The following is a 22,204-nucleotide window of genomic DNA, read 5'->3' on the forward strand; positions in this document are numbered from 1 at the left end:
TAATACCTATAGTAGATGCTCTTCCTGTCAGCAACACAAGGTGTTTTATCCACCTAAAGTAAGAGATCTATGTAAGTTTAAGTTTACATTATATTTGGAATATATTCACTGCTTTGCCACCAGACAGCCTTTTCCAACAGGAAACTGTTGTTTTATAATCTAAATATTCCTCTCTCAAAACCAACCAAACTCCGTATGCAAAATCATTCATTCTACGTTGCAGAGTGCAGGGGTTGTCGGTCTACCACTGCCTCTATCTGTTAGATTTGTGTTATTGTGTGACTTTGGTGAATCCAGACTCTTCTTTTCAAACACTTAAGTCACACGAGAACACAAACTAACTACCCGATGGAGACAGTGGTAGACCAGCAACTCTCCTTTTCTGCAAGGCAACATGATTGATTTTGCCTATAGGGTTTGGTTGGTTTGGAGAAAGCAACATTTTGCTTACACATGTATAACAGCAGCTTCCCACCAAAAAAGGGCTGCATGACATCAACATAAAGCAGTGAAAACATCCTAAATATAGTGTACACTTAAACTAATATTCACAATTTTTAGATGGACCTTTTTTTTCTTTTTTACAGTGGCTAAAATACCTTTTGTGGCTGACCGTGCCCACAGCAGTACATTGCTTAATTTTGGTGCTGGCACTCTCCTCTGCCTCTCCAAACTACAGGCATGTCAATGGTACCAACTGTACCTCATACAACCTCATTTCAAAAAATCTTAACTATCACTTTAAAGGAAAAGCTAACCTTGTTGTCAACTCGCTTGTTGAGAGAAGAGAACAGAAGACACACAATGTCCTTATTTACTGACACTAACACACTAAGTTGCTATTAGTGATATCAAATGAAAAACCTCAACAGTGATAAAATAAGAACCTGAAATAGCACTAAAGCTAAAAAGGGAAAAAAAAAAAAAACATCTAAAATTGGATGGAAATAAATAGTACAAATGAACACAAAATGCTGTGTTAAGACTGAAACCTGAAAAGGCTGCAACAATAAACCTGGAAAAGGTCGATTAGAGTGAGTCAGTGACTGCACATGAATGCTATGACTTGCCATAGTGTGTGCTAATGTATTAGCACAGACAACAGGAAAGAATAATCTACCAGGAACACAGATTTCTCTGCTGCCAATGTTCTCATCGCTGAACTACAAAGTTGACCAACAGGCTGATCTCCCGGAAACTCTGCATATTTATTTATATAAAAAGAAAACAAACAATAAAAAAAAAAAAAGAAAAAGAAAACAAAAAGAGCATCTGCCGTCATGTCTTCTCCTGCCCTGTGACGCCCACGGCCTTCTCGGCTAGCCGTGGCTTCTGTGCCCCCGGGGCGTGCGTGTCAGCGTGTGCGTGCTGCAGCGCCAGGAAGGGGTTGGCGGTGATGGCGCCTTGGCCCTGGCTCTGGGCACTGGGCAGCAGGTTGTTGATGGGCAGCTGAGCGGAGGAGAGCGGGATGGAGGGAATCTGGGCAGAGGAGGAGAGCGACTGCAGCTGCTGGAGGTCCTGCTGCTGCTGCATCAGTTGGTAGAGCAGCACCTGCTGCTGCTCCTGGGGGAGGGAGAGAGAGAGGGAAGGAGGGGAGGAAGCAAAGATGGGAAAGTAGGGGAGGAAGAGGGAAACATTAGGATAAAGTAAAAGTTTCAGACAAGAAAGGAGACTTTGATACGATGCAGGACAGAGTTAATAAGCTCTGTGATTAAGGCTGTTATCCAACAGAAAATTGCAGCTCGATGTCTTTGTGTGTGTTTAACTGTGTGTGATGGCCTGCCAGTGTGTGTGTGTGTGTGCGTGTGTGTGTGTGCGTGTCATACCGCAGAAGGCTGTGAGGACAGCAGCTGCTGGAGCTGGTGCTGCTGCAGGAGGAGTCTCTGCTGCTCAGTGAGCAGGCCGAGCCGTGCAGCGCTGAGGAGACAAAACACAGCTCGCAGTCAGACAAACCCAGTAGACACACGATCAGCACAACACATTCTATTACACAATTTGTTAAAAACATTAGAGGCTGACTGCAGTAATATGAAACACACAAAACAACTAAGACGACTAACAAACTGGCCCTGAAGAACAAATGTTTACTTGTATTGCTGTTTAAATATTAATAAAGAACTGAGCAGAGGTGAGTAGTAACAAGCTACTTTTAATCTATTACATGTATAAGGAACTTATTTAAGAAACTGTAGCGTCAGAGCAGGTTTAATGCTGAATACCTTTTACTCATAGAGTTTTTAACGTTACATTTGAATACATTCATTGCACTACTTTTATGTATTCATTATTTTATGCATTCATTCATGCTACTTTCTTCCTCAAGTTTGTTGCGCCTAGTCCTGCCCTACTGTACTGATTGGCTACTACTACTAATCACTAGCTTTAATTAGTTAGTGCTCATTGCCTTGACGACACTTCCTTGTGATTCCCAAAAAGCCTTTCAAATGTTGTGGAAGGGTGTATTTTAACCAAAACGTGATCCTTCCCTAAACCTATCCAAGTAGTTATTTTTGCCTGAACCTAACCAAACTGTGATAGAAAACTGAAAATAAATTTTAAAAAACCCTGAAAATAGTATGTCAACTAAGTCTTACAAAAATTAAGAGTGACATTTAGCTTCACACACAGCCAGTTTCCTGGGTGAGAGTCTGGTGTTTGATCCATTCAGTTTCAGTTTTTGTCTGTTCTACCCACCTCTGGAACCAAGTTGATCTTTAATATCCTGACCAATTTTACAAGCCAAAAAGCAAAATATGATGTATCTAAAAAGGGATATAAATTCACATAACTACACAAACATACACAACACATCACAAAATCTTCTCTGACAGACTGTAGAGACTTGAAGCTACAGGTTCTTCTGTCTCACCTGTTCTTACTAGCTGCTGAGCTGTTAGAATCCATCACGCAAGCAAGAGGAAACACAAAGGAGAGGAGAGAATAAAGCTCACATTCAAATGATGAGGGTGAATGTTTCCAGACATTAGGAATGATTCTAATGTTTTCAGTACTCTAACAGGGTTTCAGCAGGTTTCAACGACTTAAATTTAAGACTTTTAAAGACTATTATGAATGTACTTTAAGACCAATTTCAAGGCTGTATGGACAAACTCCAAACTTCAAAGTTTCAACAACTTAGGGTAACTGGAGCAAATCTGGATGTCTTTAATCCACTGAGAGTAAACTGATTCGGGTGGTATGACATCACATGCAGTGATTTTATAATCAATGTGGCCATGGAACAAAATTTTTAAGAGATTAAGAGTTTTTTAATCTTAGAAGAACACCAGAAAAACATTTCAGAACAGTAAGAGCAGCAGTCAGACATACTTGTTATTAACAGGTAATGTGACGCCCGTAGCTGCTCCTGTAGTGTGTGCGTGAGGGCTGGCGGTGCCTGTCGGCGTCTGGATCACCCCGTTAAGGGCCCCGACGATTCCCCCCATGCCCAGCGCACTGCCTGCACCCAAAGCGCCCATCAGCCCCGCCACTCCTCCCAGTCCGGCAGGGGCAGTTCCCACGGCGGTGACGCCGTTCAGCTGTGGCTGAGGAGGGCTCTGGGAGACAGAGGGAGGGGTGGAGAGAGACGAGGTGGAGCCGCTACTGCTGTGGCCGCCGCATGACGCACTGTCCTGAGAGACAGAGTGGAAGACAACAATAACTCTCTCTTCTTTGTAATCTATTACCAACATTCTTCAAATGATACAGCTTATCACAAATATAAACTAATGAGTGTAGCTGTTGGTTTCTGCAGGTTTCAACAAGTTAAATTTAAGACTTTTCCTTTTCACACCCATTTGCTTTAGTGTTTATTGGTTCCATGTTGATTTTATTTAGTAATTGTTACAGTGAGATCAATACAACATTTTTACGACCTGTCAAAATCATATTTAAGACATTTTAAGGCCTAAAATGCAGATTATTGAAATTGAGACTTTTTAAGGACCTGCAGTCACCCTGAAAAATATCATAACATGAGCTCATGACTGAACTTCACCATCTGATGTTTGTTTCACTGAACTGTAGCTAATTCCGGTATCCCATTAATGATTTGTTGCTTCATCGTCTTGTATTTTAGGGTTTGGGTCACGGGTTTGTTCTTACCTGAGCTGGTGCAGGTAAAGATGAGTCAGTGGCTCCCAAGTGGGCTCCTTTCACATCTGCAACAGATTAATGCAGGTTTAATTTCTCTCTATGTCAATTTTTATATGCATTAGGGCTGCAACTAATGGTTATTTCAAGTTCATCTATTATTGCTCTGATATTTTTTTCAGTCAATCAATAATGGTTTGGTCTATAAAATGATAAAAAATAGTGAAAGATGTCCGTACGAAGTTCTGGAAGCCCAAGGTGACGTCTTCATATGTCTTGTTTTGTTAGATATTCAAATTAAATAATAATAACACAAAAAAGAAACAAATCTTCACATTTGAGGAGCTGGAAACAGAAAATATAGTTTCAGCTCTTGTATCTTTGTGTACATATGCTGAAAATGCTAAATGATTGTGTGTAGCAAAGCAGGACAAAGTGTAAATATATGCTCATTATCATCCTGCTTTTTCTGCACAACCTCCCATTAGCTGCCTATCTATAATTATCATAATAAACACTTCTTATTTTTCTGTAAAACATTAATTCTCAGTTATAATTTGTGTGTGTGTGTGTGTGTGTGTGTGTGTGTGTGTGTGTGTGTGTGTGTGTACCAGAGGAGGCTGTGCTGGGGGTGAAAGGCACTGATAGCTGAGCGCTGAGGAGCTGCAGTCTCTCTTTCTTCATAGTCAGAGTTTTAATCTGCTCCTCCAGCCTCCTGTTCTCCTCCTGCAGCTGGTGGAGGGACTTCAACATGCCCACCACTAAAAGACAGGCAGATGAGAAAATTGATTGGTTTGATTTACCGATCAGAATATCAGAGTGCAGTGAAGCAACACTTCCTGAATCTATTCATAGGCAATAACAACAACACCCTGACTTTCTGAGAAGTCGCTCCTTCCTTAAGGCAAAACCATGCGCCTGAGTGACTGATTAGACAGATAGACTCCACAGTGAGGTCAGAGGTCAAGATCAGCTACAGAACAGTGACCCTGCTGCCTGTGCAGACTCAGCGCAGAGCTCAAGGACGACTCAGCGAGGAGGAGGAGGAGGAGGAGGAGGGACACAGAAACTTAAACCTGACTCGTCCAGAATGAAGGATGAGCTTTCTAACAACTGGGCCGCCTTCCCTTTTTCATTTTCACTTCATAGATTCCTGAAGGGCTGCTCAGATAACTGACAGAGATGGACAGATGCTACAGTAACAGATAAAGTGAGGAAGTGACGAAGAGACAAAGCGAGAGGCAACAGTATGAATGGCAACAGCTGGAAGGCAAAAAGGTGATGGAGGTGACCAATGGGACAAACAGGGGAAAAGGTGGAAATAATGATCAGCCAAACTTGCAATCTTGTCATCTTGTTCTTTTATCAGATAGTTCCAGCATTAAATCATTATTTTACTAATTTTAGACTTTTTTATGCAAAGTTCTTGTAAGACTGCTTCTGTTTCACTTTGTCTCTGCACGTAAGTTGATTCTTCTGGCATCTGTACTTCATTTTTCTGATAACTTTTACTTTTACTTCTTACATTTTAACACAAATATCAGCACTTTCTACTCCTTACATTTTCAAAACAGGTTCATTAGTTTTTCGCTATTGTCAAAAAAAAATTCTTCACTACAAATCATTTCTGAATATTTGAAGAAACAATTCCATGATTTCAAAATAACGCTTCAAAATAAAGGTCTGTCAACACAAATGTAAATAAATGAAAGTGAAGAATTCATAACATAACAAATAAAATATTAATAATTTTAATAATTATTGTAATAACAATTTAGTGTCTTATGGGGATACAATTGTTTTTATTTTTTTAACAAATATATTGTAATTTCAAAATAAAATTTCAAAATAAAGATTTCAACATAAATGTAAACATGAATGTTAAGAATTTTTGGCATAAATAAAATATGCGGCTTCTTATTGGCAAACACTTCATTTCTGTTATAATAAAAATATAAAATTTTAGAGTTAGGATTGCGTCATTTATCATCGCCATTTTTCTACTGTACTGAAGTTATATATATATTGTAACAACACTGGAGTTGAAAAATCTCATATAATACCCAGCTCTGTGTGTATGAGCACACACATTGTGTTTTCATGTGTGTGTGTGTCTCACTCACCGTCTCCTTGCGCTCCCTGCTGCAGCAGGAAGCTCTGCCCCTCGTTCCACTGCCTCTCCAGGAGCTGCTCTATGCTGGTGGCCACCGGGGGCACCGTATCCCCGCCGCCACCTCCCCCCGCCCCTAGCAACCCCAGCCCCGGCCCCGGCAACGACCCCGAGGAGTCATAGCGGATCTGCAGGCCACCAATGGGAGAGCTGAATGAGGACAGAGAGAGAGGGAGAGAGCGTGGACAGAAAAAGAGAGATAGAGAGGTCAATGGGGAGATTAACGACCCAACATAAACGTCAGACAAACATAGACACTGCTGGCTATAAAACTACATCAATTTGTTGTTACAGTGGCCTCTAATGAAAAGGGGCCAGGCTTTCTGTCTGTGTGTGTGAGAGGGAGAGAGGAAGAAAGAGGACATGCAAGAGAGACAGAGACAGAAAGAGGGAAGTAGACTGTCTTGATGCGATAAATCTTGGTGTGTGTGCTGAGACAATCTGTTGAGTGTGAAAGAGGGGAAATGAGAGACAGCAGGAGAGAGAAGAGAGGACAGACAGAGAGGTCCTTAATGTGGGGAAAAAGTGTAAAAACAGAAAGAATTGGTAAGATTTTTCCACTGTTCAATCAATGTGAAAACTTAAATACGCTGATTTTGAGTGTCAGTGTCACAGCATTATCCAAAAAATTAAACTTTACATGCAAAAGACTGTAATAAAACAAGCATGCTGTGCAACCAAACCCTGTTCACACCTACAGAACATATCATAATTTATCTCCTGGATTTTCACAAAAAATGTTTTCCAAAAACTACCAAAATGTCTATCTTAACAGACAATATCTACAATATTTCAATTTGAATGAATGGTGCAGCAATATACAACATACATTATTAGGCTTGAGAGTAAACAGTCACTGTGGAAGCTATTTTAAGAAAAACTCAGGGGGAAATCTGTATATTAAGAGCTTTACTATATTTTCATTAAGGCCTTGAATTAAGAAAAAATCCTCACAGAATTTAAACTGATGTAAAATGTGCTACGTTAACATTTTCCGTGTCATATTTCATCTTAAAATTAAATGCCACCCTGTTGCACACAACTTATGCCCCCAAATTGAAATAATACAAGTGCACCGTGAAAAATAATAACCAAAATAATGTAAATGGTGACCAACCTCATCAAGTGAAATTATCCATCCCACAAAGAAGTAAAACAAAGAAAACTGGCTCTGTGTCATCAATATTCCCATCCTGACAGATCCATACAAATGTTTCCAAATGCGGGAGATGCAAAAAAACGTCAGACTGTCCTTCTTCCTCCATGTGTGATTAAACCCAGAGGAAAAAAAATCTAACTGGAGCTGAAGGATGGTTACCACCTTCAAAAACACAAGTTATCGTTGGCTGAGGGAGAGCGAGAATTGCCTGTAGGGGTACGAGCGAAAGGGAGAGTGTGCGTGTGTGTGTGTGAGGAGTGAGAGGAAGAAGAGAGGAGACGAGGGGCCAGCGGAGGGAAAAGCATAGAGGAGGGAGGGATGGGTGAAGGGGTGGAGGGGGGCAGTGAGGAATGTAAATGGGGAGGGATGGGGGCATCTGTGTGTGTGAGTGAGTGTGTGTGTACTCACCGCGGGGTGGTCTTGGGAGAAGCTCTTATGGAGAAGCCCTGAGCTCCAACGCCGCTGCTGCCGTCTCCCACCTCCTGATCTACACACACACACACAAAAAAGAAAAAAAAAAAAGAAAAAGAAAAATCGATTGTACATTTAAAACCAAGTCCACACTTAGTTGGCCAAAGTTGAAAACACTGTGTGGAAAAGACGTGCATTCATGCTAACATTTGTGTAAAGATGTCCACAATTAAGAGAACAGCTAAATGTCTTCTTTCATTTTGGTGTGTAAACAACGAAACTCTGCATCACAACAAACATCTGGTGAGGAGTGAGACCAACAGCCTGGTTATAATGCTGAGTCTGGATGAGTTCAACCTCTTCTGGGATCACCTATACTGTGTTTTAATTAGGGCTGAGGGATATGGATAAAATCAAATATCACAATATTTTAGACCAAATACCTCAACATCGATTTGATATTGTGAGAATACTGTAAGGATGACTAATGGTGCTTTCACAAAACACAATAATACGTTTGATAAATAATCATCAGTAATGTGGATTTAATGACTAAGTAGGTAAAGAGAATAGAACAGATAGAACAGTTTGCTAAATTCAGAAAATGACATTACTTTACTGTCATGCAGCTTAAAAATCAGGATAAGACAACACTTATGCCATTTTCCGATACCCAAAATCTGAGATGATATCTAGCCTCATCGTTTCACAACATTGATAAAATATCATTATACTGCCCAGACGGAGTATTAATACAGCAAAAATCATAATTTAACTGTTCACGTTTTGTGACTTATAAATATTTTATTACCTAAACCAGGTGAACAGTATTTCATGCATTGAGACAAATAAAATACAAATGCGTGTTAATGAGCATATCAAGTGATTGGCTGTACTGACACTTAAAATAAGTGGTCTTCTTACCCTAATCTTGTTGCTGTTGGGCAAAAACTTTCTATCTCCATACTTCGAGATTTTCATTTTTTCCCCATAACTCTTCACCCTTTACGTCTGTCTGTGGGTTTTACAAATATTAAACCAAGGAAAGGTATTAAAAAGAGCTAGCAGCTTTGACAACACTGTGTTCAATTACTTTAAAATCATAGTGTTTTTTCCTCCCAGTTCCTGAACAGTAACAGTTTTGGACATACAAGGTTTCCACAGACAGTGACAATGTTCTTTTTGCAGTGCTTAAGACCTAGAGATTCCCTCACCAGCTCAAACATCAGACTTGCTTTATAAACTAGTAATCTTTAGCAATTTTATGAAAATTTCTTATGAACATGAATTTGAACTGATGACTCCAGCTGTAAAACATGCTTTAATACAATAGATCATGATATGTGATATCTGTGATTGGTGTAGACAGCACTGCCAAATGCCCAAGTCTGTCAGTTTGGATTTCTTTTATTGGAGTTTACAACACTCAAGTCTAACTGATCCTAAACATAAGTAAAGTCTCTATGTAGGATCAACACTTACTATGCTTACTGTTCTTTGTCTGGATAACTTTTTTTTTTTTTTGCAAACAGCTAAATATATTTGCTCTTGCAGGATTTAAAGGAAAAAAGTTTGTTGATTTAACAATTACTATTATTATGTTTAAACTAGAGGTCAACCAATATGGTTTCAGGGCAAATATCAATTCCGATTAATAGTAATGAAAGAAAACCTATGAATGATAAATAGCAACGATATTTCCAGTAAAACTGAAAATCTTGGAAGTAAAATTTTGGAATACAAACTCTGCCAAAAAACTGTGTTGAAATGCCTTTAATAAATGTGTTTATTTAAAACAGAACTTGTCAACATCATTTTCAAAAGAAAAAGCACAAGGAACTGCCAGCAGCATTTAAACCTTGCATTGCTTTTGATTTTACCTTTACATAACCCATTAAAAAATGTTAACCATACCAATGTTAGGTATGTTTTTCTACCAGCACATCATCATCTATATAATCTAACAATTAATTTTTTTCCACTTTGACATACTGCAAAAAAACCCATAAAAATATATCTCAGATTTTACTTGGTTTATCAAAATCAAACAAAAACTGACACACGCTCAATATGACATTGTTCTTATGCTGTGATGTCTTGAATACTGATTTTCATAATTGTAAAAATGCTGAATATCCGATCCAATAATTGATCAACCCCTAGTTTATACACCCAGCAGTGGGATCTGTGGGATCCTGAAAGTTGAGAAAGTAAAGCCAAGGTCTTCAAAACTCAAGGGTTAAATGTGCCCCAAACCAGCTTATAGTGCATCTTTTGCCAAAGGCTCTGTTGTCCTCCTCCACACTAAAACACACTGATGTTGTTCTCAGATTTGTGCACTCTGCAGACTGGATCCTTACTAGCTGCCACTAAGGCACAAGCTACTCTTTCTGGTGTCCGCACACAACAAATATAACGGAAAAAACAAGAAATATAACACATGGAAAAAGAAAGAGCTCAGTTTTTGGATGAGAAAAATGCCGGCTGAGTGCTAAAATAAAGACTAAAACTTAAACTGATAAATTTAAGTGGTTTAGTGTGGATGCATTATATGTGGATGTGATATAACACATACTAGTGGATTTGTAACCTACAAAACTTTGCCTCTCTTCCTTTGTATCTCTTTCACACACGAGCCTTCATTCAAACTGCCTGCGCGTTTCTCTTCCTCTACCTTCTGTGAGAGTCTCTACCTCCTCCCTCTGGGCCCCTGGCCAGACGCTTCTTTTCATTTTCCTCAGTCAGAGTAATGAATCACACATGCACACACATGCAAACGCACACTTTTGCATTTACACACTCACACACAAACTCCCCTCTACTTAAGACAGTCAATCCCAGCTTTTACCCCCACCAGGTCACCACTCTAGCCCCTCGCTCGCCTTCTTTTTCAACTCCTTTTTCTCTCGTAACCCTTTCCGTCCTGGCACCTCCCTCCAGACACTCAAAGGCAAAGAGAAAACGGCTGCCAAAGTAAACAACCTACATGCATACAAACACATGCACACCTTGCATGTTTGTGCTCACATGACCCTTGCTGGTTCACAAACAGAGTTTCACACTTGTGTAGCTGTACACATGTGCTGTGCACAACTTTGTGCACAACTTGGTAAGGAAATATCACAACTTTGAGGACTGCATAACAATCCTTTTCATTATGTACTAGAGACAATGATTTCAATTAAATGATTCATCAGTTTTTCCAGTGGCTCTCAAATGTTTTAAAATATATTTTCAGCCAAGTACCAACTGACAGCTTCAAAGTATAGTAGTAGTACAGTAATACAGTGGCAGTACAGTGTCAGTTTGTTGAGGTAAATCATATAAAACACATTCTGTTTTCGCTTTCTTCATCTGTGTTTTCAGCTTTATTACAGTAAGTTTCAAACATCATTCCTTATGAAAACTGGCCTCTCGCTCACAATGAACATGATAGTGATTCTTTCTTTGTTCTTTGATGAGGTTTTACTACAGCTGTACAGTAGTTTTCAGCAGTGTAATTGCACTGAAAGTAAGAATGCTGACTATAAACTGTGGTTTCATTGTGCATACATTTTTATTCAACATATTGTAGTATAGCTATTCTTATGCATGACAAATTTTTTAACGTTTTATAAAAATCTCACATACCTCCTTGGGGTACTACAACCACCATTTAAGTAACACTTGATTAATCAATTGACTGAAAATAAACCTATTTTTATTTTATTTTGATAAATGATAAATTATTTCAGTCAGTTTTCAAAAATATAAACAAAACAACCAAAAAATCTCTGGTTTCAGCTTCTCAAATGTGAGGACTTGCTGTTTTTTCTGTCTTATAATCACTGTAAATTGAAGGTCTTTTGCTTTTGTTGGATGGTTGGTTGACTGATCAGGAAAGTAAAAAGCCGATTAACTGATGACCAAGGGTGTCAAAAGTGTTGATACTTCAATGCATCTCAATCCCACATTTTTTAAAACAATACAATACTAACAACTGAGAATATCAAAAGTACAAAAGCTATAAAAAAGAAAACAAGTGTTTGTTCAAGAACTCAGTTCAGGTTTCCTGCCTGAAATTTGGATTGCAACAAAACCAGGCAGTCATTAGTCAGAATTCTCCATCCTCTACCAAAATGCAGGTTATTCATAAAAAAAAAGAAAAAAATATCTTTCCTATATGCCTCTGACTTTTTTCTTTTTGTCGTGGTAATGAATATCTTTTTTTTATACTTGCATCAAAGTTTAATATTCTGGTAATGTTGATGATATTCATATTCAGCGTTTTCAAGGAATTCATATACGATGATATAAAACAGAAAAGCAGACAATTCTCACACCTGAGAAGGTGGAATAAGCCTCTTGTGACATTAGCTTTTCAGCATTAAGGCTCACACACATCTAAAATTCTACTTGGCAAATTAAATACAATATTAATTAGAGATGCAACTATTAGTGGAATAATCAATAAGTTGATTGAGAGAAAATTAGCTGCTAACTATTTTGATAATAGAATAATCGTTTCAGTCATTTTTTGAGCAAAAATGTCAAACATTTGCCAGTTACAGCTTCTTAAATGCAAGAATTCTTTGACTTTCTATGACTAAATGATCAAATGTGAAAATTGGCCGATTAATCAATAGATGATGAAAATAATTGTTAGTTGCAGCCCTGATATTTATTTAACATAAAATCTAGTATTTCATTGATAAAGTGAAAAAGGTTGGCAGTATGGTGTCACAATTTGTTCAAATGACACCAAACTTCTTTTTTTTTTCAAGGAAACACAAAGCTTCCTTGTGTCTACAAACAGAACCTGCCTAGCTTCTATCTGTTACACACACACTCATGGACACACACATACACACACTCTCACACACACAGAGCCCTGTGGCCCCCTGTCATTCAGGCTGATTAGTGAGCTGACCTGCAGGTCAGGGTGGATCTGGCTCTGATGACTGCTGACCGGCAGCAGGAACTACCTTTCTTCCTCCTCCTCCTCGCTCTCAACTCTCCCTTCTTTCTCCTGCTTCTCTGCTCAACCAGATGTCTTCTATCAGGAAGTGGCTACTCTGATTACTATAACCACGTCTTACTTCTTCATCAGCTCTTCTGCACTGGACAGACAACAAAAGCACCTCCTTTCTGCTGCAGAAGCTCCATGAATGCAGCTACTGGCCTCCTCTGCTCCTCCATCACACCACCACCTTCCTCTCTCCGTCTCTTACACTGACCAGAGACTAGAGAAGAGTTTTACATGTGAATTATGTGTGTGTGTGTGTGTGAACCAATGTGTGTATTTATTTGTTTGTGTGTGTGTGTGTGTGTGTGTGTGTGTTTGTGTGTGTGTGTGTGTGTGTGTGTGTGACAGAGAGAAAGAGTGGGGGCAATGATGGTGTGTGAAACTTGAGCTCAGTGGGAGGAGCTTGAAAATATCACGAGTGCTGACCCCTGACCCCTCTGTGGGACTGAAGGGGCATGACCTATCCATTATCTCCCTCTCTTTCTCTCTCCAGCGCACACACACACACACACACACACACACACACACACACACACACACACACACACACAGTTTGGTCACATGCACACCCACACACAGCCACATTAGGTATGCTGCCGTACCTGCTGGTGAGGCCTCAGACTGAGCGATGAGTGCCGCCATCGCCGAGTTGGGGTTCAGCCTGTTACCAAACATGTGGGAGGGAGCGAGGTTGAAGACGGACCCTGGCAGACCGCTCACCTGTAGACAGATTCACAGATGCAGATGAGAGTAAGCCACTGTGATGAAATATTATATACAGTCACTTAACACGATCCAAAAGATAACATGTTAAATTAAATTTCTGACACGGTCCCAAGATGTTAGAGGACAAATATACATGGGATGCGTCCTAACTGCTTGGCCATCAGGTTTTTTTGCTTGTTTGTTTTTTTGAAATCTTGTGATGAGTTTCCTGAAATTTTATTTTTTAATGATTCATATTTATTAGATATTTATCTGATGCCTATTTTCTTGATTTATCAATTAATAGTTAAGTGAAGTGTAACTAGAGAAAAATGCCCAACAGTAAAAATTAATTTAATTTAAAGTAGATCACACACAACAAAGAGATACTAATTCACTGCAATATTAATATATACTAAATATGCAATTTCATCATTTAATTCAAGCTTAGTTATCTATTACTTCATAATATTTTATTGAGGCTTCTTTCTATTTTTCAATCTGTTTTGCTGCTGTAATATTGCAAATTCGTTGTCATTGTAGAATGAATAAAGGATTATCTCATCTTATTTTACGATGATACAAAGAGAGTAAATAACACATGAATTCTCAAATTTCAGAGGTAAAAGCCAGCACATTTTTAGATATTTCGGCTTCATAAAGGACTTGAAAGATTAACTCATTGTCTGAATTGCTGTTGATTGATTTGTGTCTATTATTTTACCACTAGAGTTGCAGCAGTATGTCAGTTTCATGTTATGCTGTGTGAAAACTGCTGGTTATTTTACCATGTACATTTGCTTATCTACAGTAGTGAATTCCACCATGTTAGTATTATTCTGAAAGAATGTTTCAAGTTTATAAGTTTCATGTCTGTCAGGAAATAATATTTTGTGAAATTATAACAAAGTGTTTGTTCAAGCTTCTGTTTTCATTCCTTTAAGGGTCAGTGTAATTGATATTTACTGTCCAGTATACCATGAGATTTTGATATTTTGCACACAGATATACTACACCCGAATTTACCACTATTATTTCTTTAAAAAAACAAAACAAAACATCGTAGTTATTTAATAGTAGCAAATCAGTGTCATCCAATTTTTTGTTAGTGAACTGATATTTAAATCACATGTTGCATTATCACAGGTGTTGCGTTGCTGTGGATTCTCAGCTTTAAGTATTCATAGTGTTCATGTATTCCTTTTTTTTTTTTAACCTATGGCTGACACCTTATCACACATTTAATGATCCTGAGCCAAGAGCGAAGAATCAATCTTATCCATCTGATTTTGAGAATTAAATTCCCTGGTCTCTACTGTCGACTGTCACAAGGCATCTTCATGTTATCTCATGCTGGTGAACCTTATTTAAATATAGAAAAAAAAAATATTTGAATGAGGATATGACAACACTTTATCGTCTTTTCATGTACAAAAAAACATGATATATTATGGAACACAGCTCATTATTCTGTCACACACACAGACACACACACGGGGCTCAGAGAGACTCAACACCCCGACAGTACGCTGACATGCTGACAAAGTGTTTCTGATGCATAGAGTTTAATCCAATTAAGGCATTTCCCAAATAAGGACCGTGGAGTGAAGGGTGGGGTGGGGTTAGAGGGAGGAGAACGAGGGTGGAGCATCAGGAAGGGAATCAGGTCTATCTAACAGAACAAAATGGCTGACTGTCTTGGTGGTTGAAGACTACAAGAAAGAGCCACAACCGAAGTATGTGTCAGTGCAGAAAACTTATTTAAATCAATACAAGTAGCTCTTTCATAATTTGTTTCAAAGTTTCATAAGTGCTGCCATTTATGGTCAAGTTGGAAAGCATGAGGAGATTTTTTTTAACTTACTGACTTGGTGTTGAAACAATCCTTTAATTAATTAATGAGATATTTAAGTTTAAGAGGTTAAACAGTTTGGTGTCCTACACAATTTGGATGTCTTTATTCTTTTGCTTTCGATTGTTTGTACGTCATGAATTAATGTTTCACATACTTAATGTGCCTTGAGAATTGTTGAAATAAAACTTAAGCTGATAAAAAGATGCAAGTTTTGTATTTTATCAATTATTAATGATTAAATGATTATCGACTGGTAACATGCTCATCAGTTAAGGAAAATGCACAACATATGCAACCCCAATGTAGACTGAAATGTTGATTACTGTTTCTCAAAGTACAATATGACGTCCTCAAATATCTTGTTTTGTCCACAACCCAAATATATCCACTTTACAGTCAAAGAGGAGTAAATAAACCAGAAAATATTCACATTTGAAAAGCTGAAATGAGAGAATTTGGACATTTTCTCTTTGAAAAAAAAAAAAAAAAATTAAAACAATTAAAACAATTAAGAGATTATCAAAATAGTTGGCCAATCAATTAATCGACTATCCATAGCGTCTCTGTAAATGCTGTTTCGTGATAATTTTTTTTAGCTGTATCGCCCTGTCTGACTTTCTTGTCCTATCTATTGCTTTGTAAAATCATTCTTCTCCATTTGATGAAATTTATGGTGCACTCTGGGGAAAAAAAACACTAGAAAGCCATAATCTCCTATTACAAATTCATGGAAGTGGTTTGTCTAAAACAATAGAATCTGGAGAACATCCTGGAAATTCCAACCACTGTTAAACATTAAACTCAAAGCAAGAACCTGTCCCCTCTGTCCATTTTTCCCTCCTCACTGAAATGACTTCAGATTTCTTTCTAGACCCCCCTTCCCTCCCCTTCCTCCTCTCCTCTTCTTTTCTCCTCCTCCTCCTACCCTCAGTGCCATAATCCTGCCCCCTTTCCCATCAACATTCATTTTTCATTTTCATTCATTTTTCATTCAAAGTCTCTCTCGCACTCCCTTTTCTATGTCCTGGGCTGATAGCCAATAACAGTAGGCCAGGAGTCTGCTAGCAGACTGAAAATAGCAAATGGTCTCTGTCACTCACTCTCAAACACACACACACACACAATCACACACACACTGAGGGAAGCCTGTTGTTGGCGTCCTTCTATAGTTGCGTAATTTCTGTAGCCTTGATTCAGATTGTGTGTGTGTGTGTGTGTGTGTGTGTGTGTGTGTGTGTGTGTGTCCCAGATGTCCAGAGCCGTGCATCACACTTTACAACCCAACACACACTTTTTTCAACAATCTGCAGCGATTGAAGAAAAAAAACAATTCTTTCTCTATTAAAGTCTTCCTCACTCTGTCTGCCCCCCCCCCCTTACACACACACACACACACACACACACACACACACGAAACTACAGCCCAAAGTCATCCATACATGCTGCAAACAGGCGTGATATCCTGTGCTTCCCTGGGCCTCCCGTCCGCTATAATATGTGCTGAACAGAGAGGAGCGGAGCAAGATGAAGACCAGGCCAGCGAATTCAAGCCATGAGTGCAACCCCCCCCCACACACAGACAGACAGACATACAGACAGACACATACACACACATACACACACAGGCCCGATCCCTCCCTCCCCTCCATCTATCCCTCCATCCCTACTGTGGTGCTTGTCAGATGTCATTACATCACAGGACAACGGAGGGAGAAAAAGAGAAATGGACGGGGACGGAGAGGAGGAAGGTCGAGGGTGAGGGAAAGTGTGTGTGAGAAAAAGAGAAAGAGAGGTGGTAAGTGGACATGAGGAGAAAAATGGAGCTGGGTGGACAGAGACAGAGCGTGGTCTTTGGGGGAGGTTTTTGAAAGGACGGACACTGGGGTCAGTGATTGAAGATGAGGGTTTTTTTTTTTCTTTTTGGGAGTGATTACTGGAGGGGGGCTGAGCTGATCGAATCAGAGTCAATGCCTTCACTTTTGAATATAAGCGTATTTAAGCTAATGGGACACACCAAAAACTATTACACTTTGAGGAAAAGCATAAAAATTGCTGTCTTACATCTGTAAATCACCATAATTCATTTTGATCTGGATAAACTTGCTAAACTGCTGCTGCAGCCAAAGTGTAACGGGATAACGGCAACATGCACACCACTTGTTTGGTCTCTTTTGCGGTGCAGGGAATAAATAATTTATTTATTTTATTTTATTTTTTTGGAATATATTTTTATCTATTTCTTGATATATATATATTTTTTTTATTTTTATTTATTTATTTTGTTTTCTTCCTATTTAATAGTATAAAGAGTTTTGTGGATGCTATATATTTTGAAGGGTCGAGCTCTTGCATATGAGTATAGACGCATCTCCAACACAGCTATGGCCTGCCCTGGAATTATGTGTTGTATTTGAGCATTTAATGACGGTTCTTGTGACTGAAGCCCTCTGCACTTTTTAAAAAATAAATCAATGCAGAGGTGACAATTGTGTGCCGGAATTTACTTTTTACTTTGAAACATAAAATAATCCCCAAACATTTTAAATGAATCTAAAACAGGAGGGATTTTCCTGAAATATGCAGCTTGGATTGTGGATTCTGACTTATGCTTAGTGAATGACCGCTTTCTCAGCTTTGCCCAGACAAATTTATTTCTCGTCTTTTTCTCCATGTTGGGGGACATGATGGAAATCATAATTGTGTGCGTGCTCTGCAACAACACATTTTTACAATTTTTACTTTTATCCACAGGAAAATGATGGTTTTCCAACATTTTTCAATGACATTCCTGTACATTTAAAGTAATAAAGACACAACACTTAATAATATAATGAATTCAAAGAATTCAAACCATGTTCACTAAGGTCAATAGTTACTGAATTAGGCTGGAGAATTACATATTTTTCAATGAAATCTTCAGTGACAATTTTTTTTATTTTTGTGCTCTGAATAAACCAGAGAGACCCTCTACAGGTGCACCGTATGAAATCAGCTATGGAATAACTCGCTGAGAAAACACAATCCACACAAGGTCAGGACACACACATTTCACACATAATTAACATGCAGTGGATTAATAATAGTGCCGAGAGATTTGGTGCGGAAGACGTTTAATTAGCGTGCTTTGGTTTGTTTGTGTTCTCACAGTTTATCTGCACTTCAGCTCACAGATGTGAAAGATGTGGATGAATTGACAGATGTAGAGGGTGCTGAATAAGTGTGTGTGTGTGTGTGTGTGTATGTGTGTGTTGGTGAAAGAAAGAAAGAAAGAAAGAAAGAGATGGGGTATGTTTAATGAGCATGTATTTTGATGTATATAAAAGCAATGAGGGGCATTGAGAGTTTCCAGCGCAGGTTGTGTGTATGGACTCACGTGTGTGGAGGCTGTGCTGGTTAGCGGCGCGGTGGCAGTGAATGGGGAGGGAGGGGCTAGGGAAGGTGTGGGCTGTGGTTGCTGAGACAACTCAGAGCTGGCTCCACCCACAGCGACGGCTCCTGTCCCCGCAGATGACCCATCTGCACCGGAGAAAACACCTGTGGAAAAATGAGGAGTAACAGACATTAACAATGTTATTTTCATATATTAATATATTTAAAGCTACTACAGGGAGTTTTTAACTGACGATGAAACATTCTCAATTTAACACTCATGCCTCTTTATGACCTACATAAACAAAGAAGACCATTTGTGAGAATATTGGCCTTTTCTATATAGTTATTCTTAACGCCTGCCTCTGGATTCTCCTTAAAATCAGATAAAATAAGCCTGTATTTACATATTTACATTCTCCCAGGCCAAGTTACAGTGAGTTGTGTGTTAGCCAGTTAAAAAGGAAGCAGAAAGAAATTGTTATTTAGATATATTTATATTCAAAATGCTAATTTTACTTCTCAATCACATTAAAACAGACATTATAGTGCTATAAACAACTAAAATTCTGTATTGTGATAGCATTCTGCCTAAGGATGACAAATTAAAAGGAAAACACTTTCATGTTTCAAAATGAGTCACACTCTCTCCAATTTATTTATTTCTTTATCTAACAAGAAACTAATCAGTCATATAGTGAATTATGAAAATAATGCAATTACAGTTTCAACATTTAATCCAGAATCCAAGTACTTTTCAAACCTTGATGTTGCTGTGATGTTCTTTTATAATGATATAAATATTTTAAATTCATGGTTTGTTGATTTCTGTATCAGTTTATAAATGTAGATGTTTTGGAATTTCATTATGTATTTCTCTAAGTTTAGGTCCAGAGGACACAAAAAAATTTTAATTCATTGTTTGGCATTTGATGAAATAGTGACAATAATAATTACAGTATTAAACACACAAGTGCAAATGATACAATGAATGATGGCTGAATTCCATTTAGCTGCTGGCTCACTGTCACAGTCTCATAGCTTACTGGGACACTTTGAATGAACAGAGTCATCGTTAATGTTGTTAGTAACACCTGAGCTTTTCCTACAATGACAAGTCAAAATGTTGGACTCACTGACATTGTAGCAGCAAATTTTTGTCTTATTTTCTTTGGGATTCTTGCCAAGGGTCTTGAAGAAAATGGCAACTATTTTCATAACTGATTAAACTTTTCAGTCATTTTTTCAAGCAAAAATTAGTCAAACAAGTCGCATATTTGCTGCTTCCAGCTTCTTCACTGTGAGGATTGGACAAAAAACAAAGCAATTTGCCAACGTCACTTTGGGCATCTCTGCAACACTTTATAGGCTAAAAGATTAATCAATTAATCATGAGAAGATTCAGTGCATTACTCAATAATGAGAATAATCATTAGTTGCAGCCCTAAAGGACAACTCACCATTTAAACCACAGCTGTAAAAATGTAACATAATCTGTGTGTTTTTTGTTTTTTTTTGTTAGGTCTTTTCACAATGAAATGACAAAAATGCTAATAACTTGAGAAACAGAAGTAGACAAATTGCTGTATTAGAGCATGAATCATTTACAGAAATAATGGAACATCTTAAATTAACTTTTAAACAAGGCGTTGATCTGTTGACTTAAACCAATTTAATGCATGATTAATAAAATCAACAAATGTAATGCATGATTAAGTACGCCGGTCTGCCTGAGAGTACGGTCAGATAATTTGGCTTCTTTATGACCGTTAAAACACCATCAATTGTAATAAACGCAAATTCAAACATACAGAAGTGCACATACATGTACGCGCACACACGCGCGCACACACACACACGCACACACACACACACACACACACACACACACACACACACAGCTGGTGACCCAAAGTGGCAAAAATCTGGTGACACAAATCATTCAGATTAAGCTTTTACAAGAAGAAGCAAGAAGAGGAGAAAAAAATCTGTCAGCATGTTTTCTCCTTATGTATGTACTTTTTGTTTTAATTCAGACAAAACTATTTTATTCAGCATATTAAAAATCATGAACATTATATTACAAAATGCATACTAGTTATAAATCACCTCCGCAAACATATTGCTCCAGTTTCACACACCCATATGCATGCTCCACTCTCTTATCTCTCTGCTCTCTCCCCCTCCCTCCCCTCACACACCCCTGCGTTCGCCCACTAACCAGGGATAAGCCCTGCCCCTGCCCCCCTTTGACCCCGGCAGAGGAGGGGGGGTGGTGGAGGGCCCCTCAGCCCCACAAAAGCCTGAATGGCTCAGGGCAGCACACATTCACTGGGGGAACAAGAGATCTTTGTGCCAGGAGGGGAGGGGTGGAGGCAGAGGGAGATACGAACACTACATGGGCCTACATACTATTTATAACGCTTTGTAATATGCACCAGAAAAATTGATACCCAAAGCAGGGCTGCCGTGACTCAGGGGGCACGAGCTCCTGCAAGATTTTTTAGCAGCTGGATTAGAGGCCAAACCAACAGTTTATCAGAGTTTAGCTCAAGCCGCTGATGAAAAGAGCCACACACAAAGAGATAGTGCAAAAATAGAGACAGCAACAGGAGAAAAATAGAGCTTCATTTGAACTCATACTGACTTTATGATATAAGAACAGCAAAGAGAGGCAGCAAAGAGAGTGTAGGTTATATTTTTAAAGCTTATGTGGAAACCAAAATATATGTAATGGATTACTTTCATTTTTATCCTGAATTACACAACCAAACTAAACAGCTCTTTATCTTTATTTTTTTTCAAAGCGTGCTGAAAATGAAACTTGTACTTAAAACATTAAAGAAATTTATAAAAAATTGTGTTATACTTTTTAAATTTAAAGGTTACCTTAGAGTTGCACAATTAATAGAGATACTATTGAAAAGGCTATCGGGCCAAATGCAACATCCAAATCAGCGGAAAAATGTGTGACAAAACAGCATTACAATGAATTACTGTATAGTGGCAAAGAAGTCCTGGCCTATAAATCTTGTTCTCCAGATGTAAGAAAACTTGCTTGTTGGTACAAACCCCAACAAATGTCACACCATCATGATCAAACTGTCATTCAAAAATGATTCTCACTAATTGTGAATCATATTGCAATCACAAAATCTGTCAAAATAACTGCAATCTGATTTGTTTTACCACATCATGCAGCCCTGGTTTGAATGCGTTATAATGTTTATTTAGAATACTCTCATTGATAGGTGAAAATCTCCTTGTTCCTAATTTGTTTAATCTCAGGTTTTAATTGAAAAACAGGGCTATGTGCTCAATCAAAAAAATTCTGCAACAATCGAATGAATACATTATACACATAATTTAAACAAGTTAAATAAACTAAAAAAATGTATATAATTGTGTTAACAACAAGGCTGTTTTTCATATCCGCTA

At 38.3% G+C, this 22,204-nt stretch overlaps 1 protein-coding gene across 3 annotated transcripts in view; it reads right to left on the bottom strand.

Annotated features, from left to right (window-relative positions):
* Nucleotides 1-1,189: 1,189 nt before the first annotated feature.
* Nucleotides 1,190-22,204, bottom strand: part of mllt10 (MLLT10 histone lysine methyltransferase DOT1L cofactor) — a 59,920-nt gene continuing 38,905 nt past the window's right edge. For 2 of the 3 annotated variants that reach the window (XM_084746785.1, XM_084746787.1), the window contains 10 exons: nt 18,771-18,931; nt 13,440-13,557; nt 7,830-7,908; nt 6,216-6,412; nt 4,704-4,853; nt 4,105-4,160; nt 3,331-3,632; nt 2,870-2,890; nt 1,827-1,917; nt 1,190-1,563 (listed from right to left, as the gene is read on the bottom strand). In XM_084746785.1, the coding sequence (XP_084602911.1) occupies nt 1,279-1,563; nt 1,827-1,917; nt 2,870-2,890; nt 3,331-3,632; nt 4,105-4,160; nt 4,704-4,853; nt 6,216-6,412; nt 7,830-7,908; nt 13,440-13,557; nt 18,771-18,931 (1,460 nt within the window). In that variant the 3' untranslated portion in view covers nt 1,190-1,278. The remainder of the gene's footprint in view (nt 1,564-1,826; nt 1,918-2,869; nt 2,891-3,330; nt 3,633-4,104; nt 4,161-4,703; nt 4,854-6,215; nt 6,413-7,829; nt 7,909-13,439; nt 13,558-18,770; nt 18,932-22,204) is intronic. The other variant, XM_084746786.1, reaches the window with a different exon arrangement.

The sequence above is a fragment of the Lutjanus erythropterus genome, chromosome 21 (assembly GCF_056507025.1).
Source record: "Lutjanus erythropterus isolate fLutEry1 chromosome 21, fLutEry1.hap2, whole genome shotgun sequence".
In the NCBI taxonomy this organism is placed as follows: Eukaryota; Metazoa; Chordata; class Actinopteri; order Lutjaniformes; family Lutjanidae; genus Lutjanus; species Lutjanus erythropterus.